General features: G+C 36.2%; 1 protein-coding gene across 2 annotated transcripts in view; it reads left to right on the forward strand.

The window, feature by feature from the left end:
• The window catches only part of UTRN (utrophin), a 581,550-nt gene that overhangs the window by 208,789 nt on the left and 345,077 nt on the right, over nt 1-27,684 (forward strand). For both annotated transcript variants that reach the window (XM_025381643.1, XM_025381644.1), the window contains exons 34-41: nt 1,305-1,475; nt 13,064-13,243; nt 16,107-16,235; nt 16,852-17,022; nt 18,428-18,589; nt 19,015-19,152; nt 24,465-24,656; nt 25,505-25,677. In XM_025381643.1, the coding sequence (XP_025237428.1) occupies nt 1,305-1,475; nt 13,064-13,243; nt 16,107-16,235; nt 16,852-17,022; nt 18,428-18,589; nt 19,015-19,152; nt 24,465-24,656; nt 25,505-25,677 (1,316 nt within the window). The remainder of the gene's footprint in view (nt 1-1,304; nt 1,476-13,063; nt 13,244-16,106; nt 16,236-16,851; nt 17,023-18,427; nt 18,590-19,014; nt 19,153-24,464; nt 24,657-25,504; nt 25,678-27,684) is intronic.

Genomic DNA, 27,684 nt, shown 5'->3' on the forward strand with positions numbered 1-27,684 from the left:
GGAATCTCACTCTGTTGCCAGACTGGAGTGCAGTGGCACAATCTCGGCTCACTGCAACCTCTGATTCCCTGGTTCAAGCAGTACTACTGCCTCAGCCTTCTGAGTACCTGCAATTATAGGCATACGCCCCCACATTTGGATAATTTTTGTATTTTTAGTAGAGACAGGGTTACACCATGTTGGTCAGGCTGGTCTCGAACTCCTGACATTGTGATCTGCTTGCCTTGGCCTCCCAAAGTGCTGGAATTACAGGCATGATCTACTGCGCCTTGCCGGTCTTAACCTCGTTAAGTTTCGTTTTCGTTATCCATAAAGTAGAAAGAGGTTTTGTGAATTTTTATTGCATACATGTGTAAGATTCCTTAGCACAACACAGAAGCTGCATTAAGAGCTTGGTAAATGTTAGTTAAGTTCATTTGCTTTCTGTCAACAACAGTAAGAGCGAAATATTAATAAGGTTTAGGATGCATAGTAATGTACTGTATTTTAAGTTTATTTGGTTAATTATAAAACATATAATTGTGAAAATGGTGCCATTTTCCCCTCAGATTGCTATAATACAGTATTTTTTAAACAAACTCCTTTGTGGAGAGGATTCTAAGATATCGTCTGTTCAAAATTATAATAGATACTATTTAGTGATTTTTAACTTTGTTTCAGCCCTTTTTATATGTGTTTTTCTCACTTAATACCCATAACAGTCTTTCTTTTCTTTTCTTTTCTTTTTTTTTTTGAGATGGGGTCTTGCTCTGTTGCCCAGGCTGGAGTGCAGTGGCAGGATCACACCTCACTGCAGCCCCAGCCTCCAGGGCTCAAGCGATTCTCCCATCTCAGCCTCCTGAGTAGCTGGAACCACAGGCACATGCACCACCACACTAGATAATTTTTTGTATTTTTTGTAGAGACAAGGTCTTGTCATGTTTCCCAGGCTGGTCTCAAACTCTTGGACTCAAGAGATTTGCCTGCCTTGGCCTCCCTAAGTGCTGGGATTATAGGCATGAGCCACTGCGCCCATCCTCATACCAATATTTTGAGGGCTACATTTCTACAAATGTCACTTAGGAAATTAATGATAGAGCTAAGATGAAAACCCAGGATTGCCTGGCCCTTAACTACTACAGTATATTGCCTCCTTGCAGAAATGCAAGCTTAGAGGATTCTAAGGTGCTACAGACAAAGGTTATGTATGTCTTGGGGGTTATATATGAATCAGTTTGCATCTTTAGTTAATATCCTGATTCATTCCCATTTATATTCATTCTCATCTCACGCTCAGTCTCGCCCTGTCTCTCTCTCCGTCTCAGGTGACAGAAGGAAAACAGGATCTGGAAAGAGCATCACAGTTGGCCCGGAAAATGAAGAAAGAGGCTGCTTCTCTCTCTGAGTGGCTTTCTGCCACTGAAGCTGAATTGGTGCAGAAGTCCACTTCAGAAGGTCTGCTTGGTGACTTGGATACAGAAATTTCCTGGGCTAAAGTAAGTTGCAGTTCAGATGAAACACCAGCATGATGCCAGTGTAACATGACATTTGTTCTGGGCGATCTGGGTGGATGCCATGACCCTCCATTTCATATTAAGTCTAGCATTTTCTTTTTTTGCGTTGTTTATCCACTTCTCTGTCCTAAGAAAACATATTTTTAAAACAATGATTATATTTTATTTTGTTTATAATTTCTACTTTTAGATTAAGGGGTACATGTATAGGTCTGTTACATGGATATATTGTGTGATGCTGAGGTTTGGGGTATGAATGATCCCATCACCCAGGTAGTGAGCATAGTACCCACTAGGTAGTTTTTCAGCTGATGCCTCCCTCTGTTTCTCTCCCCTATGCTAGTCCCCATTGTCTATCGTTCCCATCTTTATGGCCATGCATACCCAATGTTTAGCTCCCATTTGTAAGTGAGAACATGTGGCATTTGATTTTCCATTCCTGCATTAATTTACTTAGGATAATGGCCTCCAGCTGCATCCATGTTGCTGCAGAGGAAATTTCATTCTTTTTTATGGCTATGTAGTATTCCATGGTGTATATGTACCACATTTTCTTTATTCAGTCCGCCACTGATGGGCACCTAGTTTGATGACATGTCTTTGCTGTTGTGAATAGTGCTGATGAACATATGAGTGCATGTATCTTTTTGGTAGAACAATTTATTTTCCTTTGCATATATACCCAGTAATCAGATTTCTGGGTCAGTAATCAGAACTCTGTTTGAAGTTCTTGGAGAAATTTCTAAACTGCTTTCCACAGAGGTTGAACTAATATATATTCCCGCCAGCATGTAAAAGTGTTCCTTTTTCTCTGCAACCTTGCCAACATCTGTTGTTTTTTCACTTTTTAATAATAGCCATTCTGAATGGTGTGAGATGGTATCTCATTATGGTTTCAATTTGCATTTCTCTAATGTTAGTGATGTTGCGCATTTTTTTCATGTGTTGTGGGCTGCTAGTATGTCTTTAGTGAAGTGTCTATTCATTTTCTTTGCCCATTTTTTAATGGAATTATTTGTAAAACAGCTCATTTAATAAGATATTTTTATCTTGATTCCAAAGGCATTACATTCATGGATCATCGAGGCCTTTATAGGTATTATGTTAATATAGTACTTAAAAGCCTAATTCACCACCTTCAAAATCAATGACACATATTTACAGAGTATTTACAAAGAATTGTGCTGACTTTAATTCTTCTTCAATAACATTTTAAAACCAATAACTAACCTTTCTATTGCAAACTTACAGATGTAAAGAACATAGGAATAGAATTTTTAAAAATCAATACATGAGTTTTCTTTAGCTGTATACTTTGAAATCACAGAGATTAGAAAGTTGATTTGCTGGTTCTGGCTTCTGCAGTAGGCAAATTATTTGCAGTAGACAAAGAATTGAATGGAACATGAGTGGCTCTTTTAACAAGGCATTCTGTTTTCCTAACTCTTTCCTGAGAAAGAAGCAAGTATACTAGTGGGAAGTGGTGATTATAAAGATCAATACTGTGATCATTTATAATCAATCAATACTGATGTTGATATAAAGCCACAAGTATCAGTTTCACATCCTCTACAGCTCTACACATGTTTGCTGTGGGCCTTGAGGAGAAGGCGCTGAGAGGTTGTGGGATGACACAACTCCTACTTACTTTGAATGCTCTATGGAGATGACAGCTGGGAGAAAGTTAAGATAGTAGACACTGGAAAGACTATTCTCAGTTTAGAAAAAAGCTCATGAACAGCGTAATCATGCCATGAGCTGTGTGAGTGTGACGGAAGTGAAGAAAGGAATGTATGATGGAAATGAACATTGCAAGTCATCAGTGTGTTGTGGATGAATGCAAAACAAAAACACCAAACTTTATTTTTGTTAAATTCAAGTTTTTCAAGGAAATATTATCTTCCTCGTGCAGTACACTTTGAAAATCATTACGTTTTTATTAGTAAGATAAGTAATAGAAGTTATTTGAATGAAATTTGCATAGTGTAATACAAAAAAAAAGGAGCAAAAATCACCTATAATTAAATAATACTGTGTTTTTTTTCATTTTTTGGGGCACATATCGATGTGCACATGCAAAAGCATGTATTTAAAAATAAATTTTGTTGTAACTAGCATTTATTGACCTTCTTTTAAAAACTTACATCTTTAACATTTTTCTTTACCTATACTTGTTTTTGTATAGCATATTAGAGATATGTGTAGTATTTCATTCTTAATGTTTTTATTCTCTCATTTCTCTATTTATGTCCATTTAAATTATTACCATTTTCTCTGTTATAGATACTGCTGTGATGAATATACTAAACCATAGCATGCATTCATAATTATTTCCTGAGGATAAATTCTTAACCCTAAAATTATTGGTCAAGGGACAGGAATACATCCATTTTTAAGTCTGATACAAATTATGCAATTGTCCTTCAGAAATCGTGCACCCACCACATGAGAATGAGAATTTCTACTTGACATCATGTCTTGGTTATTTAATTAGAACATTTTTTCACTAGTTTATAAGTCTTTTATAGCTCCTTTAAAAATACTGCTTTTTCCTCTAATTCTGACCATTTTTTTAAATCACCAAATTGGTCTTTTAATTTGAAACTTTTTATCTGTTCTGATTATCAATGCTTAGTGAGTTGTGTTTGACTGCAAAAAAATTGTTTTATTACTATAGCTTCCTTTTTTGTTTTTTTAAGCTTTTTTCTTTGGAAAAAAAGTAAGCCCTTCTGAATATTTTTTAATCAACAAAATCCATCTTTTTCTTCATTATTTCTGCCTTTAGTGCTTAGAAAGACCACCTCTACTCCAGGTGCATTTAATTATTTACTTATTTTTTTCCACTAGCTCTTTTTTTTTTTTTTTTTAATTGTTATACTTTAAGTTCTGGGATACATGTGCGGAACATGCAGGTTTGTTACATAGGTATACATGTGCCATGGTCGTTTGCTGCACTCATCAACCCGTCATCTACATTAGGTATTTCTCCTAATGCTATCCCTCCCCTAACCCCCCACCCCCCTGACAGGCCCCAGTGTGTGACGTTCACCTCCCTGTGTCCATGTGTTGTCATTGTTCAACTCCCACTTATGAGTGAGAACATGTGGTGTTTGGTTTTCTGTTCCTGTGTTAGTTTGCTGAGAATGATGGTTTCCAACTTCATCCAGGTCCCTGCAAAGGACATGAACTCACATTTTTAATGGCTACATAATGGCTACATAGTATCCTGTGGTATATATGTGCCACATTTTCTTTATCCAGTCTAACATTGATGGGCATTTGTGTTGGTTCCAAGTCTTTGCTATTGTGAGTAGTGCTGCAATAAACATACGTGTGCATGTCCTTAGAGTAGAACAATTTATAATCCTTCGGGTATATACCCAGTAATGGGATTTCTGGGTCAAGTGGTATTTCTGGTTCTAGATCCTTGAGGGATCACCACACTGTCTCCCACAATGGTTGAACTAATTTACACTTCCACCAACAGTGTAAAAGCATTCCTATTTCTCCACATCCTCTCCAGCATCTGTTGTTTCCTGACTTTTTAATGATCACCATTCTACCTGGCATGAGATGGTATCTCATTGTGGTTTTGATTTGCACTTCTCTAATGACCAGTGATGATGAGCTTTTTTTCATATGTTTGTTGGCCACATAAATGTCTTCTTTTGAGAAGTGCCTGTTCATATCCTTCACCTACTTTTTGATGGGGTTGTTTGTTTTTTTCTTGTAAATTTGTTGAAGTTCCTTGTACATTCTGGATATTAGCCGTTTGTCAGATGGGTAGATTGCGAAAACGTTCTCCCATTCTCTAGGTTGCCTGTTCACTATGATGGTACTTTCTTTTGCTCTGCAAAAGCTCTTTAGTTTATAGATCTTATTTGTCAATTTTGGCTTTTGTTGCCTTTGCTTTTGGTGTTTTAATCATGTAGTCTTTGCCCATGCCAGTGTCCTGAATGGTGTTGCCATTTAAGTCTTTAATCCATCTTGAGTTAATTTTTGTATAAGGTGTAAGGAAGGGGTCCAGTTTCAGTTTTCACCTTATGGCCAGCCTGTTTTCCCAACGCCCTTTATTAAGCAGGGAATCCTTTCCCCATTGCTTGTTTTTGTCAGGTTTGTCAAAGATCAGTGAGTTATAGATGTGTGGTGTTATTTCTGAGGCTTCTGTTCTGTTCCATTGGTCTATATATCTGTTTTGTTACCAGTACCGTGCTGTTTTGGTTACTGTAGCCTGATAGTGTAGTTTGAAGTCAGGTAGCATGATGCCTCCAGCTTTGTTCTTTTTGCTTAGAATTGTCTTGGCTATATGGGCTCTTTTTAGTTCCATATGAAATTTAAAGTAGTTGGTTTCTAATTCTGTGAAGAAATTCGATGGTAGCTTGATGAGAATAGCGTTGAATCTAAAAATTACTTTGGGCAGTATGGCCATTTTCACGATATTGATTCTTCCTATCCATTAGCATGGAATGTTTTTCCATTTGTTTGTGTCCTCTCTTATTTCTTTGAGCAGTGGTTTGTAGTTCTCCTTGAAGAGGTCCTTCACATCCCTTGTAAGTTGGATTCCTAGCTATATAATTCTCTTTGTATCAATTGAGAATGGGAGTTCACTCATGATTTGGCTTCCTGTTTATCTATTATTGGTATATAGGAATGCTTGTGATTTTTGCACATTGATTTTGTATCCTGAGACTTTGCTGAAATTGGTTATTAACTTAAGGAGTTTTTGGGCTGAGACAATGGGGTTTTCTAAATATACAATCATGTCATCTGCAAACCGAGACAATTTTACTTTTTCTCTTCCTGTTTGAATACCCTTTATTTCTTTCCCTTGCCTGATTGCCCTGGCCAGAACTTCCAATACTGTGTAAATAGGAGTGGTGAGAGAGGGCATCTTTGTCTTGTGCCGGTTTTCAAAAGGAATGCTTTCAGCTTTTGCCCATTCAATATGATATTGGCTGTGGGTTTGTCATAAATAGCTCTTATTATTTTGAGGTATGTTCAATCAATACCTAGTTTACTGAGTGTTTTTTAGCATTAAGGGGTGTTGAATTTTATTGAAGGCCTTTTCTGCATCTATTGAGATAATCATGTGGTTTGTGTCATTGGTTCTGCTTATGTGATGGATTACATTTATTGATTTGCATGTGGATTACGTTTATTGATTTGCATTGAACTAGCCTTGCATACCAGAGATGAAGCCGAATTGATCGTGGTGGATATGCTTTTTGATATGCTGCTGGATTTGGTTTGCCAGTACGTTATTGAGGATTATCGCATTGATGTTCCTCAGGGATACTGGCCTGAAATTTTCTGTTTTTCTGTGATGTCTCTGCCAGGTTTTCGTATCAAGATGATGCTGGCTTCATAAAATGAGTCAGGGAGGAGTCCCTCTTTTTCTATTGTTTGGAATAGTTTCAGAAGGAATGGTACCAGCTCCTCTTAGTACCTCTCGTAGAATTCAGCTGTGAATCCATCTGATCCTGGGCTTTTGTTGATTGGTAGGCTATTAGTTACTGCCTCAATTTCAGAACTTGTTGTTCGTCTATTCAAGGATTCAAATTCTTCCTGGTTTAGTCTTGTAAGGGTGTATGTGTCCAGGAATTTATCCATTTCTTCTACATTTTCTAGTTCATTTGTATAGAGGTGCTTATAGAATTCTGTGATGGTAGTTTTTATTTCTGTGGGATCATAGGTGATATCCCCTTTATCTTTTTTTTTGTGTGTGTCTATTTGATTCTTCTCTCTTTTCTTCTTTATTAGTTTGGCTAATGGCTTATCTATTTTGTTAATCTTTTCAAAAAACCAGCTCCTGGGTTCATTGATTTTTTTTGAAGGGTTTTTTTGTGTCTCTATCTCCTTCAGTTCTGCCCTGCTCTTACTTATTTGTCTTCTGCTAGCTTTTGAATTTGTTTGCTCTTGCTTCTCTACTTCTTTTAATTGTGATATTAGGGTGTTGATTTTAGATCTTTCTAGCTTTCTCCTGTGGGCAGTTAGTGCTATAAATTTCCCTCTAAACACTGCTTTAGCTGTGTCCCAGAGATTCTGTTATGTTGTGTCTTTGTTCCCATTGGTTTCAAGGAACTTATTTATTTTTGCCTTAATCTTGTTATTTACCTAGAAGTTATTCAGGAGCAGGTTGTGCAGTTTCCATGCAGTTGTGCAGTTTTGAATGAGTTTCTTAATCCTGAGTTCTAATTTGATTGTGCTGTGGTCTGAGAGACTGTTTGTGATGATTTCTGTTCTTTTGCATTTGCTGAGGAGTGTTTTACTTCCAATTATGTGGTCAATTTTAGGATAAGTGTGATGTGGTTCTGAGAAGAATGTATATTCTGTTGATTTGGGGTGGAGAGTTCTGTGATGTCTATTAGGTCCACTTGGTCCAGAGCTGAGTTCAAATCTTGAATATCCTTTTTAATTTCCTGTCTCACTGATCTATCTAATAGTGACAGTTGGGTGTTAAAGTCTCCCCCTATTATTGTGTGGAAGTCTAAGTCTCTTTGTAGGTCTCTAGGAACTTGCTTTATGAATCTGGGTGCTCCTGTATTGGGTGCATATGTATTTAGGATAGCTCTTCTTGTTGCACTGATCCCTTTACCATTATGTACTGCCCTTCTTTGTCTTTTTTGATCTTTGTTGGTTTAAAGTCTGTTTTATTAGAGACTAGGATTGCAAGCCCTGCATTTTTTTTTTTTTTTTTGGTTTTGCTTTCCATTTGTTTGGTAAATATTCCTCCATCCCTTTATTTTGAGCCTATGTGTATCTTTGCACAAGAGATGGGTCTCCTGAATACAGCACACTGACGGGTCTTGGCTCTTTACCAGTTTGCCCCTCTGTGTCTTTTAATTGGGGCATTTAGCCCATTTACATTTAAGGTTAATATTGTTATGTATGAATTTGATCCTGTCATTATGATGTTAGCTGGTTATTTTGCCCATTAGTTGATGCAGTTTCTTCATAGTGTCCATGGTCTTTACATTTTGGTATGTTTTTGCAGTGGCTGGTACATGTTTTTCATTTCTGTATTTAGCGCTTCCTTCAGGAGTTCTTATGAGGCAGGCCTGGTGGTGACAAAATATTTCAGCATTTGCTTGTCTGTAAAGGATTTTATTTCTCCTTTGCTTATGAAGCTTAGTTCAGCTGGATATGAAATTCTGGGTTGAAAATTCTTTTCTTTAAGAATGTTGAATGTTGGCCCCCATTCTCTTCTGGCTTGTAGGTTTTCTGCAAAGACATCTGCTGCGATTTTGATGGGCTTCTCTTTGTGAGTAACCTGACCTTTCTCTCTGGCTGCCCTTAACATTTTTTCCTTCATTTCAACTTTGGTAAGTCTGATGATTGTGTGTCTTGGAGTTGCTCTTCTCAAGGAGTATCTTTGTGGTGTTCTCTGTATTTCCTGAAGTTGATTGTTGGCCTATCTTGCTAGGTTGGGGAAGTTCTCCTGGATAATATCTTGAAGTGTGTTTTCCAACTTGGTTCCATTCTCCTTGTCACTTTTGGGTACACCAATCAAATGTAGGTTTGGTCTTTTCACATAGTCTCGTATTTTTTGGAGGCTTCGTTTGTTCATTTTCATTCTTTTTTCTCTAATCTTATCTTCACACTTCATTTCATTAAGTTGATCTTCAATCTCTGATGTCCTTTCTTCCCACTTGATTGATTCAACTATTGATACTTGTGTATGCTTCACAAAGTTCTCATGCTGTGTTTTTCAGCTTCATCAGGTCATTTATATTCTTCTTTAAATTGATTATTCTAGTTAACAGATTCTGTAACCTTTTATAAAGGTTCTTAACTTTTTTGCATTGGGTTAGAACATGCTCCTTTAGCTTGGAGGAGTTTGTTATTACCTACTTTCTGAAGCCTACTTCTGTCAATTCATCAAACTCATTCTCCATCCAGTTTTGTTCCCTTGCTGGCAAGAAGTTCTGATTCTTTGCAGAAGGAACGGCATCCTGGCTTTTGGAATTTTCAGCATTTTTGAGCTGGTTTTTCCTCATCTTTGTGGATTTATCTACCTTTGATCTTTGATGTTGGTGACCTTTGAATGGGGTTTTTGCATGGCCATTCTTTTTGTTGATGCTGATGTTGTTGATTTCTGTTTGTTAGTTTTCCTTCTAACAGTCAGGTCCCTCCATTGCAGGTCTACTGAACTTTGCTGGAGGTCCACTCCGGACCCTGTTTTCCTGGGTATCAGCAGTGGAAGCTGCAGAACAGCAAAGATTGCTCCCTGCTCCTTCATCTGGAAGCTTCATTCCAGAGGAGTACTGGCCAGATACCAGCTGGAGCTCTCCTGTATTAGGTGTCTGTCGACCCCTGCTGGGCAGTATCTCCCAGTCAGGAGGCACGGGAGTCAGGGACCCACTTGAGGAGGCAGTCTGTCCCTTAGCAGAGCTCAAGTGCTATGCTGGGAGATCTTCTGCTCTCTTCAGAGCCAGCAGGCAGGAACATTTAAGTCTGCTGAAGCTGTGCCCACAGCTGCCCTTTCCCCCAGGTGCTCTGTCCCAGGGAAATGGGAATTTTATCTATAAGCCCTGGCTGGTGCTGCTGCCCTTCTTTCAGAGATGCCCTGCCCAGAGAGTAGGAATCTAGGGAGACAGTCTGGCTACAGCAGCTTTTCTGAGCTGTGGTGAGTTCTGCCCAGTTTGAACTTTCTGGAGGCTTTGTTTACACTGTGAGGGGAAGACTGCCTACTCAAGCCTCAGTAATGGTGGATGTCCCTCTCCCCACCAAGCTCCAGCATTCCAAGTTGACTTCAGACTGCTGTGCTGGCAGCAAGAATTTCCAGCCATTGGATCTTAGCTTGCTGGGCTCCATGGAGTTGGGATCTGCTGAGCTAGACCACTTGGCTCCCTGGCTTCAGTCTCCTTTCCTGGGGCATGAATGGTTCTGTCTTGCTAGTGTTCCAGGCGCTACTGGGGTATGAAAAAAAAACTCCTGCAGCTAGCTCAGTGTCTCCCCAATCGGCCAGCCACTTTTGTGCTTGAAACCCAGGGCCCTGGTGGTGTAGACACCTGAGGGAATCTCTGGGTCTGTGGGTTGCAGAGACCTTGGGAAAAGTGTAATATCTTGGCTGGATAGCACCGTCCCTCACAGCACAGTCCCTCATGGCTTCCCTTGGCCAGGGGAGGGAGTTCTCCAACCCCTTGTGCTTCCCTGATGAAGTGACACCTTCCATGGGCTGAACCCACTGTCTAACCAGTTCCAGTGAGATGAACCAAGTACCTCAGTTGGAAATGCAGAAATCACCTGCGTTCTGTGGTGGTCTTGCTGGGGGCTGCAGACTGGAGCTGTTCCTATTTGGCTATCTTGCCAGCTACTTCCTCTACTAGCTCTTTCATAGTTTCATCTTTTTATCTTTAATGCATTAGTCTTTCTGGAATTTAGGGAATTTATGGTATATTTCATGAGGTAAGGCTCTAACCTTCTTTCCAAAAGGATAACCAATTATCTCAGCACTATTGGTTGCATAATTAACCTGTCCCCACGGATTTGACATGCTAAGTTCATATATTCTTATCTTCCTGTTGTCTTTCATTGTTTTCTACTCCACTGATCTGACCCTGTGAAATGTACCAGTGTTTAGAGTGTTTAGCCATGTTTTATAGTAAATTTTAACTGCAGTTAATGGATTCTCTCTCTTTATGCTTCATTTTTGGTAGGTATCTTATATGAACTTTAGCATTTTTATTGTTAAATTCTTAAATTCTACTGGAAATTTTGATTTGAATTGCCTTAAATTCATACACTTGTTTAGTGCAGAATTGCTATGTTTGTTATATTAATTCTATTTGGTAACATATATATCTCATTTTTCTCCCAAATTCTTTCCCATTCCTACATAATGTTTTGATTTTTTTTCTTTACAAATATTATTCATGTATGCACAGTTTATTCCTACATATCTATTTTTATTGCTATGTAAAAATATACTTTTCCTTTTTTTACAGAGTGCTTATTGTTGGTACATAGGTGAACTGATTTTATATACTTAATTTTTAAACATCCATGGTCCTGTACTTATAAATTCAATTCAAAAAAGCTGATTCTCATAGCTTTTTTAGGTAAAGACTGAAAGCAATGAAAAATTTGTTTCTTTTGGAATAATATGCTTTTAAGTTTCCATTTAATCTTATTTCAGAATTGAAATAATGATGATATATACAAGACATAAATTCACAGCACGTTCTCTTCATTAGAGTTAATCAAATGAAAAATCAGTATGTATTAATAACATAACCACCATCTTTTTATCATTGTCTTTTCAGATTTAAGGAACATGCAGATTTCACAGCATTTTGATGTATTTGCACTTAAAGATTATGTAAAATTATTTTCAATGCAAAACTTAAATAATATTTTCATTTCTGAATGAAATGGAAATAACTTATTCCATAACTTAAATATCACTATTTTCAATGTAATCTTTTTTACTATAAAAAAGGATGTGTACTATTTAGATGTAATTACTTGTAGTTCATTTTTTTTATAGTTCTTAAACGCTGTTCTAGTCAATCAGTATATACCCACTGAAGAAATGAAAGGTTCTTATTAATAATTGCTGAAAGCATGGATATTGGGTATCCTTTATTCCCCCACCCCCTCCACTAGAGAAGAACTTTGGAAAGTAGTATTTTAGTTCCTTCATAAATATACCAGTAATTGACATGGCCAAGTGAATGTTTAAACCTGAACTCACTTGTGATTTTGTAATTGGTATGCTTTCCAAGGTGTGATTTAATGTATAAATATAAACTTGAGTTCCTTAAAATTATTGGTTTAAATGTTGATTTACAAAATGATCATTAATAGTAGCAGTAGGGTAGATACATGCATATGCTTTTTGACTGAAAGAGCTTCGTAGTTTTAATTGTGGAACTCATGCTCTCTCTACAATTCTGTGACTATACACTTTGCCTGGTAAAACTTATGAATGTGCCAATCACTTTATCATCATACTATCCAGAGTATTATCTTTGCACTTATGACAGTTGTAAGACCAAAACTTAGACTTGCTGTTCTCTTGTGAATTACTTATATGAAATGTTTTTTTGTAATGTTTATTTGAGATATTATATGTGAAATCAGCCAGCTATAAAATATTACCCTTGTAAGTACCTATAGTACACATCAATAGTTTCCTTTGGTAATCTAGGAGATAAATTCATTGTGAATTTTTTAAAGTTGTGAGTTCTAGGATCCTTCTGCTTTGCCAGCTTGTAGTTACTGAAAATGAAATTGCGCCTTTACATTTAGAGTGATGATGAAGGTAATTGGCATTCATATGTAATAAATGGATTTATATTTAAATAAATGAAATAATTGCTTTCCCACAGCTGAGTGTATTGACACTCATTGGTATTTGCTGAATTACACATTTTGTTTTTCATTTGGAACTTAAAAATTCTCACTATGTTAATAAGTTTAGGAATTTTGTAAACTTTGTCATTGTAAATTAGGGAGTCATGGACTACTTTGTATATGTGGCGGAAAAGTTTTTAATAATTTAAGGTTGTATACACTTTTATAATATTCTGAAGGATCAAGTATTTGATTTTTTTTTTATTTTCTAGAATGTTCTGAAGGATCTGGAAAAGAGAAAAGTTGATTTAAATACCATCACAGAGAGTAGTGCTGCCCTGCAAAACTTGATTGAGGGCAGCGAGCCTATTTTAGAAGAGAAGCTCTGCGTCCTTAACGCTGGGTGGAGCCGAGTTCGTACCTGGACTGAAGATTGGTGCAATACCTTGATGGTATGTCTCAGGAAAAAATTAATGATGAAATCTTCTCCTCTCTTCTAGTTATTTTTTAAATGAGTACAACTTTGATTAAATTTCAAGTCCTATTTACTGTGTGTCACAGTAATATTTTGCTTGTGAATTAATTTCATTAGACTAGGTTTTGTTTTTTCTTTGAAAAGGTAATAACTAGAAATAATTTACAATGTTTCTAAAATATTCATGATCTACATGGAGTGAGGTACTTTCATATTTTAGTAAATGCACCTTATTTGTTTCATTTTAATGATTTCATATTGTATTTAATTTTCATACTATCAGAAGCTATTTTTATATATAATCTTTATAGTGTTTGAATAATGGCATACTGGTTAAGAGCACAGGCTCTAGCATCTGATGGCCTATGTAAAATTTTTCACTACTAGCTCAGTAACATTGGTCAAGTTACTCAAACATTCTCTAAACCTCAATTGTTTAATTTGTAAAATGGACACTATTATATCTGTCTCAGACAGTTTTGCAATGATTAATTATGAGCCTTAAACATGTAGTGCTCTTAAATAACCAATTAAATAACCAAAACAACCAATTTTAGATTTTGCTATATTTACAATTATTAAATATTGTATATGTGTTAGTCTTTGGTTATGCCACTACTCTGTAAATTATCTCATGGAAATAGTTATCATTTAATTTTTATAGTGGTTTTACGTTCCTATGATACTAACTGTGAATATATGGCCACCCCACCCTCCCCTGCTGAGGAAGGCATTGTCATTTATATATAAATTTTTTAATTCTGAAATTCTAATAAAATATATATAATTAAAAATCTATATTTTTTAAATTCTGAAATACCTGAGATAGGACTTTTATCAAATTTATAGAATTACTAGGTAATGGATAGAGACAACAAGCATACATTATTGTGTGTTTGAATATTTATTTAAATTCATCAGGATGTGTAGGGCAGTGAAGAGCATGGACTTTGCTCTTGATCTCTAACAGATTTATATCCACAGTCCATGACTTAATAGCTGTTTAACCTTAGCTAAGTTACTTAATGTTACTAAGCTGAAATTTCCATATATAGAGAATGAGAACAAAAGTATATACCTAACAGAGAATGTAATAGTGAATATGAGATTCTTGGCTCATAGAATATGCTCATTAAATATTTTATATATTAATTTTTAATTACTAGCTTTATTTCACATTCTCATGGCCCTGATTTCTGTATTCTTCTGTCTATACCTTTCAAACTCTCCATTCAAGCAGTATCTTTCTAATGCTGTTAGAACATTTGATTTACCTGCTTGAAAGGGGTAAACAAGTCTGGTGCTCATCAGTTCTTCCTACTTAGGATCCAGATCACTGTTGATATTTTCTCATATCATTTATTAGTTCACATTTTCTTTTTTTTAATGTTTATTTTAAATTCAGGGGCACAAGTGCAAGTTTGTTTTCTTTTATTTTTATGTCTCTTATTTGTTCACTTTTTTTTTTTTTTTTTTTTTTTTTGAGGCTGGCTGTCACTCTGTCACCCATGCTGGAGTGCAGTGGTATGATCACAGGTCACTGCAGCCTCGACCTCCCCAGGCTCAGGTGATCCTTCCACCTCAGCCTTGCGAGTAGGTGGGACTACAGGCATGCGCCACCACACCTGGCTAATTTTTATATTTGTTTTTAGAGATGGGGTTTCACCATGTTGTCCAGGCTGGTCTTGAATTCCTGAGGTCAAGTGATCCTCCCATCGGGCCCTCCCAAAGTACTGGATTACAGGCGTGAGCCACCATACCCAGCCTACATTTTCTTTTTTCAACTATTTTTCATATTATAGATTAATAATTTCTTTCTTTGTAAAAACTTTTACTGTCTAAGCATTTTCCAGTTTCTTTTATCCCACAACATATAATTGCTAAATGTTAATTTTATCATAAGCCTCCTTACCCTTTTCGGTCACACTCTAACTTCTTGCCTTAGATTAACTGCTTTTCCCAGTCATAATCTGCTTAACTGTTGCTTCTGTTTTCAAATCTGTTCTGTCAAGCATGTTTCATGTCCTGCTTCAGGACATCTTGCTGTGGTCTATGCCAGATGTAATATTAAAGGCTGGTGATATAGAGGTAAGGAGACAAAGGCACTGTCCTTTAAGCAGAGCATACAGCATCTTTTTTTCAATTCATATTTTCATCATTTAAAAAAATTATTCAGTAAGTAAGTGTTTAAAAAATATGGGCCAGGTGCGGGTGCACACCTGTCATCCCAGCACTTTGGGAGGCTGAGGTGGGTAGATCACAAGGTCAAGAGATCAAGACTATCTTGGCCAACATAGTGAAACCCTGTCTCTACTAAAAATACAAAAATTAGCAGGGGGTGGTGGTGCACACCTGCAGTCCCAGCTACTCAGGAGGCTGAGGCAGGAGAATCGCTTGAACCCGGGAGGCGGAGATTGCAATGAGTCGAGATTGCACAGATTGCACCACTGTACTGCAGCCTGGCAACAGAGCAAGATTCCATCTTAAAAAAAAAAAAAAAGATTGAGGAGTGCAAATCAGATCAGTTGTAATATAAGAATGAGGAATAAGAGATGAACTTGCATTGAAATTGAAAAAAAAAAACTTTCAACTTTTATTCTACTTCAACTTTTTATTGTGCTGAGGTCTAAATCAGATAAATTTAAGAAGTGTTAAGCAGCATAGATGTGCATTTTTAGGAATGAGATTTATTCACTGAAGAAGAGCTCTGCAGGAAGGTGAAAGCTTTTCTTTAAATTCATGATACAGTTTGCTCTTCGAAGGTCTTTTAAATCTCTTTTAAGATTATCATCTTAAATATTTCATATGGTTATGTAAGCATTTTATTAATTCCTTTGTAGAACCATCAGAACCAGCTAGAAATATTTGATGGAAATGTGGCCCACATAAGTACGTGGCTATATCAAGCTGAAGCTCTATTGGATGAAATTGAAAAGAAACCAGCAAGTAAACGTGAAGAAATTGTGAAGGTGGCAAACATAGAGACATCAGTAACACTTTTGGGGTGGAATGTTTTGTTGTCATGTTTCCTCTTGTGGAATGCTCTAAGTTACTTATGCTCTTATTCCTCCCAAGCGTTAGATTCATTAACATTTATTTTGATGGGAGAAACTGAGACAATAAGAGACAAACTCAATAAGAGACAAACTTGAATTGAAATTGAAAGACTAGTAAGAGACTTCAGCACAATCAACAAGAGTAAAAGCTATGCACATAAGATGCCAATGAGTCTTGCTTACTTCTGCATTCTCCACTGAGTGCTGCTTACTTCTGTATTCTCCAGTGACCCTAACTTACTTTTGTATTCTCCAATGAGTCTGTCTTACTTCTGTACTGTCCAATATGTCTTACATACTTCTATATTCTCCAGCGAGTCTTACCTCTGTATTCTCCAATGAGAGTTGCTTACCTCTGTGTTCTCCAATGAGCCCTATGTGAACAGCTCTTGCCTGGTTGATTATGCTGAAATCTCTTACTGGGGATCCCAGATATTTATTTAAACTACCTTTCATTCTGTAAAAGCATCACACTCATGTTTGGGTTTGATTTTTCCCATGAGATAATTTTGTGTTTTCTTATAATTAGCGTTTAGTATCTGAGCTGGATGATGCTAACCTCCAGGTTGAAAATGTCCGCGATCAAGCCCTTATTTTGATGAATGCCCGTGGAAGCTCAAGCAGGGAGCTTGTAGAACCAAAGTTAGCTGAGCTGAATAGGAACTTTGAAAAGGTGTCCCAACATATCAAAAGTGCCAAAGTGAGTAATTATGTTTTTAGGGTAAACCATTTTTCCTATGGGTATGTATCTAAATGATAGTCATACAGTATATACATAAACAATTTTTATTTTATTGTTTTAATTTTATTGTTTTCTCACTCTGTCATCCAGGCTGGAGTGCAGTGGCATGATCTCACTGTAACCCCCGCCTTCTAGGCACAAGCTATTCTCCTGCCTCAGCCTCCCACGTAGCTGGGATTACAGGTGCTTGCCACCACGCCCAGCTAATTTTTGTATTTTTTTTTTAGGAGAGATGGGGTTTCACCAACTTGGCCAGGCTGGTCTCGAGCTGCTGACCTCAAGTGATCTAGCTGCCTTGGCCTCCCAAAATGCTGGGATTACAGGCGTGAGTCACTGCACCCGGCCAACAATTTTTAAATTAAAATATTTTCGATCACTTTTTCTTTGAATGGAATTTGTCCTTATTTTTTTCTGATTGTGCATATGAAGGAGAGAAAACAAGCAATTAGTATTGAAGAAAATAACCTATTTGAGAAAAGGTTTCAAAGACTCAATCAAAGGTTTGAATTGGTTATGAAATGATTAAACTAATTCCCAAGCTAGGGATAAATATTTAAACCCTTTATTTTATGGTTATACTCTATATTAATGTTCACACTGCACACACCACAGAACTTATTTTTTGTGTTTTACATGATGACAAATCTAAAAGTTAGATAATTTCACAATTTAAACCTAAGGTAGGAAAGTACTACCTGATTTTATAAATTTAAAAAAGAGCTTTATACATTTAATTAAGAGGGTAATAAATAGGAACTTTATGAGAGAGTGCTAGTTTTCCCACACTTCGCCAACCTCAGAAGGTTTTTATCTGCATTTACTTTTATTAAAAATGTTTTATTGAGTTTTGGTTAAATATAAAATTTTTCTATGTAGATGTTATCTGAAAAGACGACATTGAGAAATACGCACTTCTTTGACGTTTGTGTATGAAAATTCAAGGGGAATTCTACTGAGGAAACTTAACTGGGAGACATTCTGTGAGGTGTCCCTGCCCTAGGGGGCTGGGTGGCTGTTCTTCCTTTCTGAAGCCATGGTAAAGATGGTTTCTGGATCATGGCCATAGTTTCCTACTATGCTCGCATGAGGTCTCCAGATCCACGCCACAACACTCTGGGCAGCCACAATGAATTGCAACACTACATCACATCCCTGGCTAGAGTTTGAAGAAAACGGGTAATTCAGAAAAGTCTAAACTGGTAAAATCGTTGCCATATAAATGAATGAAACCAACATTATCTGAGCTGAATAGGAAAGTCAATTAAAAAAAATGCTAGTTTCTCTCTTGACACACCATCTCTCTGATTAGTGATGGAAAGTCAAATTAAAAATCTATTTTCAGAGAACTCTTTTCCTTCTACAGTTGCTAATTGCTCAGGAACCATTATCATACCGATGTTTGGTCACCACTGAAACATTTGAAACTGGTGTGCCTTTCTCTGACTTGGAAAAATTAGAAAATGACATAGAAAATATGTTAAAAGTTGTGGAAAAACACTTGGAATCCAGTGATGAAGATGAAAAGGTTGGTTCAAGGAGATTTCAAAACCATGGTGTTCTCATTTTTCTTCTCTATTAATTTTATTTTTACATCAATGATGTTTACCCATATAATCTGTCAAACATGATGAAACAGATTCAAATGTGATTTTTTGATGTGTGTTGATGTAAGAGTCACATGATTCATGTACTTAAAAAGAAAATAGACACACTTTCTGAACTAAACATAATTCTTAGTATTATCTAATGTTTGCTAAACTCTATTTGAGATATTTTATCTTCAAATATAAAATATCTTTAAACAATATAAATTTTTTGATCGTTCAGGTTAACATATCTTGACTTACACTATACGAAGTAGGTTGGTTTTCCTCCTTAGGAGCTGCTGGGAAGTGACCTTAAGCACTTTTCTTTTGAGTCATTTATTTTTTTTTCCTTTTAAACATTTAGATGGATGAGGAGAGAGCCCAGATTGAGGAAGTTCTACAAAGAGGAGAAGAAATGTTACATCAACCTATGGAAGATAATAAAAAAGAAAAGATCCGTTTGCAGTTATTACTTTTGCATACAAGATACAACAAAATTAAGGTATTATGACTGGAGAGTCTCTGTTGCATTTAAATACCTTACTTAACTCTTGCCATTCAGATGTGTGATGCTGCATCACAGATGCTTTAAAACACACCAGCTGGAATATCATCTCCTCCTCTAGTGTGTGTTACTAGACGTGTTCATATTTTTGGATGGTGCAGAACTCAAAATAGAAATGTAAAACGTTATTATTGGCCATCTCTTTTGGATTTCTGATTGTGTATCAAACCTAAAAGAGATCTATCTATTTCAGAAGTGGCTTCCTCCAGTTCCTTCTTTTATTTGTGAAGGTCTTGGCTATGGCAAAAAAAAGTTTCTAGTTTAAAAATAACTAAATTTGTGAAACTGATGTAATCTGATTTATATTTTAGTAAAGATTCACTACCAGCTCCCTTTTTATTTCTTTATATTTTTCTTTTTTTAAAAGATGGGGTCTCACTATGTTGCCCGGACTGATCTTGAACTCCTAGGCTCAAGTGATCTTCCTGTGTCAACCTCCCCAGTTGCTGGGACTACAGGTGTGGGCCACCATACCCAGCTCCAGCTCTTTTTAAAATGGCAATCTTTCTATCTGCATTTTAAGTGTGCTCTTGTTCCCTGGGGTCTGTTCTTTGGTAGTTCCTTCTTGAATGATTTTTGTTTGATGACTTTGGAAATTAAGTAGATCAATGATGGTACTGTAATTTTACTGTACCTTTTCTATGTTTAGATATGTTTGGATACATAAATACTTCCAATTATGTTTCAAAAATTGCCTCTAGTATTCAGTACAATAATATGCTGTAAAGTTTTAGACTGGGAACAATTGACTATACCACATAGCGTAGGTGTGCAGAAGGCTGCACCATCTAGGTTTGTGTAAGCGCACTCTATGATGTTTGCATGAAAATGAAATGACCTAAAGATACATTTCTCAGAACATGTCCTTGCTGTTACTAAGCAATGCATGACTATACTTTAAAAACTAGCCATTCTCTCAAGGCTGAAGCCTCAACATCCTTGTTAACTGTTTCTTGTTCCTCACATACTTTCTCACATCACACTGAGTAGGCATTAAAACCGTTGGGTCTGCTTGAAGCAACATACAGGTTTGAACCTCAAGTTACATATTACTCTACCAGCTGCTTGTTTTATGATCATGAGAAAGTGACTTAGCTTATTTTACTTCACTATCCTTTCCATAATTTAGACTTATGATTTTCTCCCATGATATTATATCCCATGGACATATTCTTATGTCTGTTTTTTTTCTCACTCTAGCACGTCCTTTGTATCTTCCTCAGAGTTATTCTCCCCCAAGTCATGACTGATCATGTCATTCCTTCATCTAAGAAACTGTTTAGGAAAATATTGCAAAATACAGAAAAAGCTTTAAATGCAAGGTTCGTCAATATAACAACATACAAAGTCTTCAGTCTAACCCCTGGCTCCTTATGTCTTTGATTTCCTGTCACTTGCCATGTAGGACAGCTACGCTGATTTTCTTTACATTTTCCTAAACACATCATATGCACATCTGGGAACTTACTAATTTTATTCCCATTCCCAAGAGTGAGTTTTGTCTTTTTAGGGTAGCTGAAAAATGCATTATCTTTTAAGACTCAGCTCCATTTTTATTTCTAACTTCTGTCAGATTATATTATAGTTTTCTGCTTTATTGTGACTTTTTAAAGTATCTTTCTTCCCTAATGCTTCTCCAAGTTCAGGCCATATCTTTTTCATCTTTGGGTCTGAAATCAGAAATTATTACTGGCACAAAATAGAAATAAGTTTTAAGCTTTTAATACATAAATAAATTTGTTAAAAGTACTAATGTATATTATACAAGCTAATTTCATTCTGGCTTTACTAACATTGGTAGGCCAACTATGATGCATACTTCAAATCTATAGTTTTCAAACTGATATGATTCTTAACTGTGAACATTAGAATTACTTTGGGGAGCTTTAAAAAAACTATGGTGCCAAAATCTAATTCCTGAACCGGTTAAATCAGAATCTCTCAGGTTGGACCTAGGTGTGGGCATTTACAAAAGCAAAACACAAAACATTTGTAGATGATTGTAATGTACAATTAGGATTGAGAAGCACTAGTTCACAGGACTCATTGTCTTATTTGAAATATGTTAAGTGACCTTTTCCAATTTGTTTACTAGAGTATTACTGTTTTTAAATTATGTATGAGCACTTTTTAAAGATATTAACCACTTGCCATGGTTGCTATAACATATTACTTATTGATATTTATCTTCTAACTATTTTACCTTTAAGATGCAACCATTTAAAATTTTTGTTTAGCCACAGGTGACTATGTTTTTCTTTAGTGATTTTTTGGGGGTTCCTGTTTTGGGATCTAAAAAGTTTTTGTCCTCCAGAAAGTTGATGAATATTCAATTCTGTTTAGTTCCAGGTTTTTCCTATGGTTTGGTAAAAACAAAACTTAGAAATTTAATAAAACAGTCACTTAAAAATCTCTTTAATCTGGACTTTGCTATATGATGTGAGCTACATCATGTAACACTGTCTCATGTCAGTACTGACCTCTAGTATATTTGTGTTTCTGTATCCTAGGAGAATTCTTTAAAAATAAAATTGTCCAGAAGTAACGTCTCGGTCAGATCTTGAGGACATTTTTTTAGTCCTAGGGCATTTTGATTGATCACTCTGTTGGGGGAAAAAAAATCAATTTCAGGAATACAGAAAGCACATGTTTAAATCTTGAACTGCCTTACTGCTTCTGTAAGAGTATGAAGACTCAGAAAAATCTTGGATTGTCTTATAGTCTGAAAAGAAAAAGAGACTGTCTTAATGAATGTGAATTTTTAAAACTTGGAGCTCTATGATACATACTGACCTCCCTAGTTTATTCTAAAGCTTCAGGTACATGTGGTCTTGCAGAATGACAATCCATTATGTAACTGAAGAAGCAGCACAGGACTTCCAGTCTTGTAGTAGTAGCTGAGGTATAAAAGTGGCTCTCGCCGGGCGCGGTGGCTCAAGCCTGTAATCCCAGCACTTTGGGAGGCCGAGACGGGCGGATCACGAGGTCAGGAGATCGAGACCATCCTGGCGAACACGGTGAAACCCCGTCTCTACTAAAAAATACAAAAAACTAGCCGGGCGAGGCGGCGGGCGCCTGTAGTCCCAGCTACTCGGGAGGCTGAGGCAGGAGAATGGCGTAAACCCGGGGGGCGGAGCTTGCAGTGAGCTGAGATCCGGCCACTGCACTCCAGCCTGGGCGACAGAGCCAGACTCCGTCTCAAAAAAAAAAAAAAATAAATAAAAAGTGGCTCTCAACATTTACCTATGTGACATGTATTATCTAGTGGTGCTAAATGAGGAAAGTACTACAAAGGTAAATGTCCTACAAGTATAATAAAGTAGTTGGATGTCTGGAGTTTTTTGGTCTTTTGGAAAACAGATGACCTTCCAGCAAAATTTTGGTTAACGGATGGGAGAAGAAGGAAAATGGGTCCCAGTTTCCTCTTTTACTTTTTTGAGATGATTACTCAACCTAGAAACACTTTCATCGGGCTATTTTCTTTTCCTTAAAGTTAAGAGGGAGAACAGTTGAACCTAGTTTTCTGATCTTCCAAAATAAAAACATTGGCTTATTTGAAATGAAAATCTGAAAGAATTATTTTTGATTTTTTCTTTTCTTAAAAAATACTTAGCATCTTTTTATTCGTAGCTGGTTTCTGGGTAGATTTGTTATTTATTTCAGCATTCTTTTATATTTGCTTAAAACACAGAATTTGATTCCTTAGACATATGGGTAAACGTCTAGAAATGCTTTCTGACTAAATTGTAAAAATGTGGCATTAGGATAATAAAATTAATCTTGGTGACAAGTATAATTAGTTCCGTTGTTAAAGTCAAAAAATCTATAGACCTGCTTCTAACTTGGCTATCCAGAACTGCCCATCAATTGATGAAAACAGTTTACAAATTCTAGGAGGCAATAATGCAGTCCTCTAGGTTCAACACCATGTTATCCACTCAATGATTTTAGTCATGAGTCTTGGATTCATTTAGAGATTGATTGCCTTGTAACCATTTTCAAGATCACTAACTAAATTAACATGCATTTGTGATCATTTTAACTATCATCTCAAATTTACAGGTGATTATATTTTTTTTAGAAGTTCAACATAGGAGAAGTGAAAGTGTCAAGGAAGGTACCTTAATTCATGAGCAGCTGCACTTTGGCCCTTTGGAAGTGGTAATAGACAGCATTTATTAAATTGTGGCCATCTAGGAGTAGAGGATTTGAACTCCTGAAGGACTGATGGTCCATCCTAGGGAGCACTTTATTGTTTAGAAAGCTCTGAGAAGAGGGCTGGGTGTGGTGACTAATGCCTGTAATCCCAGCACTTTGGGAGGCTAAGGTCAGCTGATCACTTGAGGTTAAGAGTTTGAGACCAGCCTGGCCAACATGGTTAAACCCCATCTCTACTAAAAATATAAAAGTTAGCTGGGCGTGGTGGTGCACGCCTGTAATCCCAGCTACTCAGGAGGCTGAGGCAGGATAATCACTTGAACCTGGAGGTAGAGGTTGCAGTGAGCCCAGATCACACCACTGCACTCCAGCCTGGGAGGCAGAACAATACTCTGTTCCCACCCCACCAAAAAAATAAAAATGAAAAAGAAAGATCTGAGAAGAGGATCCAGAAAATCTATATTAGGGCAGACGAGTAGTCCATAGAGCCTCAAGTCTGTCTAAATATGGCACTTCATGATCTATTTTCTCATGTAGGATATTCCTGCTCTGTAATATTATTCTCAGAGGTTAAGATTACATACTGAATTACCTGGATATTATTTTAATCAAAACCCTTTGTGCATTTCATGTTGTGTTATGGAAACATGTTTAACTTGCTTATATTTTTAGCAGTGAGGCGCAATTTTAAAATTGTGATATTTCTAAAAGAGTGAAATAATAATGGTATCAACATGTTTTATTTCATACGAAACTTTATGATTGGCAGCATATTCTCATTCTTTCAACAACTCAAGAAAGGAATTGTTATGCTTTTTGTTTGCTGAGTTTAGATGACATAGACCTTAAAGCCTGTCAAATTATTAGCATACTTATACTGTTTAATAGCATGCTGCAGATGAAAATTAGAATACAGATTGTTAAGGGTTTCTGTTGCAAGGTAGGTTTATAATATAAAACATTAAAACTAAGTTTTAAAAATTTGGTTCATGATATTTCATTCCTTCACACAATAGTTGTATATTTTCTTAATTTGTTATTATTCATTGTGGGGGTATTTTAATACTTTTTTTTTTTTGCTGTTTTTGTAGGCATTCCCTATTCAACAGAGGAAAATGGGTCAACTTGCTTCTGGAATTAGATCATCACTTCTTCCTACAGATTATCTGGTTGAAATTAACAAAATTTTACTTTGCATGGATGATGTTGAATTATCTCTTAATATTCCAGAGCTCAACACTGCTATCTACGAAGATTTCTCTTTTCAGGAAGACTCTCTGAAGGTAGACCTCCGGGCATTGTGTTTGAATGGCCACAGTTAATGCAGAAGTAGAGGAAGAAATTTGTTCTCATGCCTACTTAGATGGTCTATATCTTTTACAGTTTTTGCCAGGGGATTAATAATATGTATGACTAGTAAAGCTTTCCCATATTGTCCAAGAAAACATAAAACATTTTGAATTTTTAAAAAGTGAGTATGGATTGTTAAGTGTGCACAGTTATAAATTATTTGCAACATCAGAGCCTTCATTTAAAATTAAACAGAGACATAGACCACCTTCCTGTCTTGTAAACTAGATTGTCAGTTGATGTTAATTGTCGGCATTTATCAGGCAATCTATAATGGTTTAAAATTGGCCAGTTGTTGAGGTGTGGAATGGCATCTTGATTGTAAGTTAATTAAACTTTTAAATTCTAGCAAGGCATTTTCACGTAACTTGATTGCATTTATATTTAAAGTCACAATAAACTCACTGATAATATGGATTTGATAGTGCATTCCTCTCATTTAAACTAGCATTATTAGATATTTGAAAATATCAGTATTTCCAGCTTCAAATGCCTCATTACCTATAGAGAATGTTACTGAAGCTTTTCATGTGTCATGTACAAATGCTACTATTGTGAGGATTTCTTTTCCTGCCATGAGTATATTATGTAGCATATTCCACACACTTTGGCCAAAACAGGGTATTATTTTTTTAAAAAGTTTCCAGTTGTGTGATTAACAATGATTATGTCTCATTATTATTTCAAATGAGTGTTCTACAATATAAATTTCTGGTCATCTGTGATTCCTTTTTTTTGTTACTTTGCTGGATTTTGTTAAACTATGACAATATATTTTTAGAATATCAAAGACCAACTGGACAAACTGGGAGAGCAGATTGCAGTCATTCATGAAAAACAGCCAGATGTCATCCTTGAAGCCTCTGGACCTGAAGCCATTCAGATCAGAGATACGCTTACTCAGCTGAATGCAAAATGGGACAGAATTAATAGAATGTACAGTGATCGGAAAGGGTAGGTGTAAATGAAATTAATGTTTAATTTAAAAAAATGCCTGCAAGTTCATGGGCCATGAAATGGGTCATGTGGACATTGAGATTAATGAGAACATGTTTCATATCCTTGTAGGATGCCCTGTTTTTTTTTTTTCTTTTGAGAAGGAGTCTTGCTCTGTCACCAGGCTGGTGTGCAATGGCGCGATCTTGGCTTACTGCAACTTCTGCCTCCCAGGTTCAAGAGATTCTCCTGCCTCAGCCTCCCAAGTAGCTGGGATTATAGGCGCACACCACCACGCCTGGCTAATTTTTGTATTTTTAGTAGAGATGGGGTTTCACCATGTTGGCCTGGCTGGTATCGAACTCCTGACTTCAAGCAGTCTGCCTGCCTCGGCCTCCCAAAGTGCTGGGATTACAGGTGTGAGCCACTGCACCCAGCTGTATGCCCTGTTTAATAAATTGTGATAAGTATAGGTCCTTAAAGGAGAAATGTGATCATATATAGATGACCATTTATAACACAATATCTTAATAATATGGAAGCACTTCAAATTTTTAGTGTCTAAATAGTGTCCATTCTCTTTAAAAAAATTAAATAAATTTTTCATTAATGTTCACTTTCTCAGCATGCTTGATAATTAATATGAGTGAAGAACAGAGGCAGCTACAGATAATTAGAATCCATATATAATACCAAACTCTTTTTAATAATCTTCTGTTTAAATGAATGCTTTTGAGCCTTCTTCTTACTAGATTTTGACCAGGCCTGTTAATAGGTATAAATGAAAACAGTTGAGATTTTTGCCAGTAGCTGTGGATGTGATGGAAAGACAAATAAATTATGAAATAACCCAATGGAAAGTGCTGTATAAGAGGAAAGGGAGCACAGAATAATACTTTGGGTAATGAGAGACATACGTACAAAACTAGGCATCATGTTCCTTGTCTTTTTTTATTTTAGCCTGCATATTTCAATGTGACTAATCCTTGAAAAGATAGCTTTTAGTGGCCTTTGGTATACTCATTGGTTGGATTTTACAAATTTTCCCTTTGTACGTTTGGAGAATATTCTTTTATGTACATCTTTATCCGTACTTAAATTTCTTTAGGTTTGATCATTAGATACAGACAAATTTCTTTAAAAATAATGACATTTTAAACCTCTGTGTTGTATCATGAAATTGGTTACTTTACCCCTACCAACAGTATTTGTAAAAATGCCCTTCATTTTGAGCCCTTACTAACATTAACAGTTTTTTTTTTATTGTTTAAAAAAATCTTTGCCAATGTAATAGTGATAGATTACACCTCAATTTTATTTTTATTTTTTAATTTTTAGTGCTACTAATTTGTGTACATTAATTTCGTATCCTGAAACTTTGCTGAATTTATTTACCAGTTCTAGGAGCTTTTTTGGATGAGTCTTTAGGGTTTTCTAGGTATGTGATCATCTTATCAGCAAACAGTAACAGTTTGACTTCCTTTTAACCGATTCAGATGCCCTTTCTTTCTTTCTCTTGTCTGATTGTTCTGTCTAGGACTTCCGGTACTATGTTGAATAGAAGTAGTGAAAGTGGGCATCTTTTTCTTGTTCCAGTTCTCAGGGGGAATGCTTTCAACTTTTCCTCCTTCAGTATAACGTTGGCTATGGGCTAAAAGTCATAGATGACTTTTATTACCTGAAGGTATGTTCCCTCTATGCCAGTTTTGCTGAGGATTTTAATCATAAAGTGATGCTAGATTTTGTCAAATGCCTTGTCTCAGTCTATTGAGATGATTGTGTGATTTTTGTTTTAAGTCTCTTTATGTGGTGTATCACATTTATTGACTTGTGTATTTTAAACCATCCCTGCATCACCAGTATGAAACCCACTTGAACATAGTTTATTCTCTTTTTCATATTCTGTTGGATTCAGTTAGCTAGTATTTTGTTGAGGATTTTTGCATCTATCTTCATCAGGGATTTAGTCTGTAGTTTTCTTTTCTGTTATGTCCTTTACTGGGTTTGGTATTACGGTAGTACTGG

The sequence above is a fragment of the Theropithecus gelada genome, chromosome 4, assembly GCF_003255815.1.
Source record: "Theropithecus gelada isolate Dixy chromosome 4, Tgel_1.0, whole genome shotgun sequence".
NCBI lineage: Eukaryota > Metazoa > Chordata > Mammalia > Primates > Cercopithecidae > Theropithecus > Theropithecus gelada.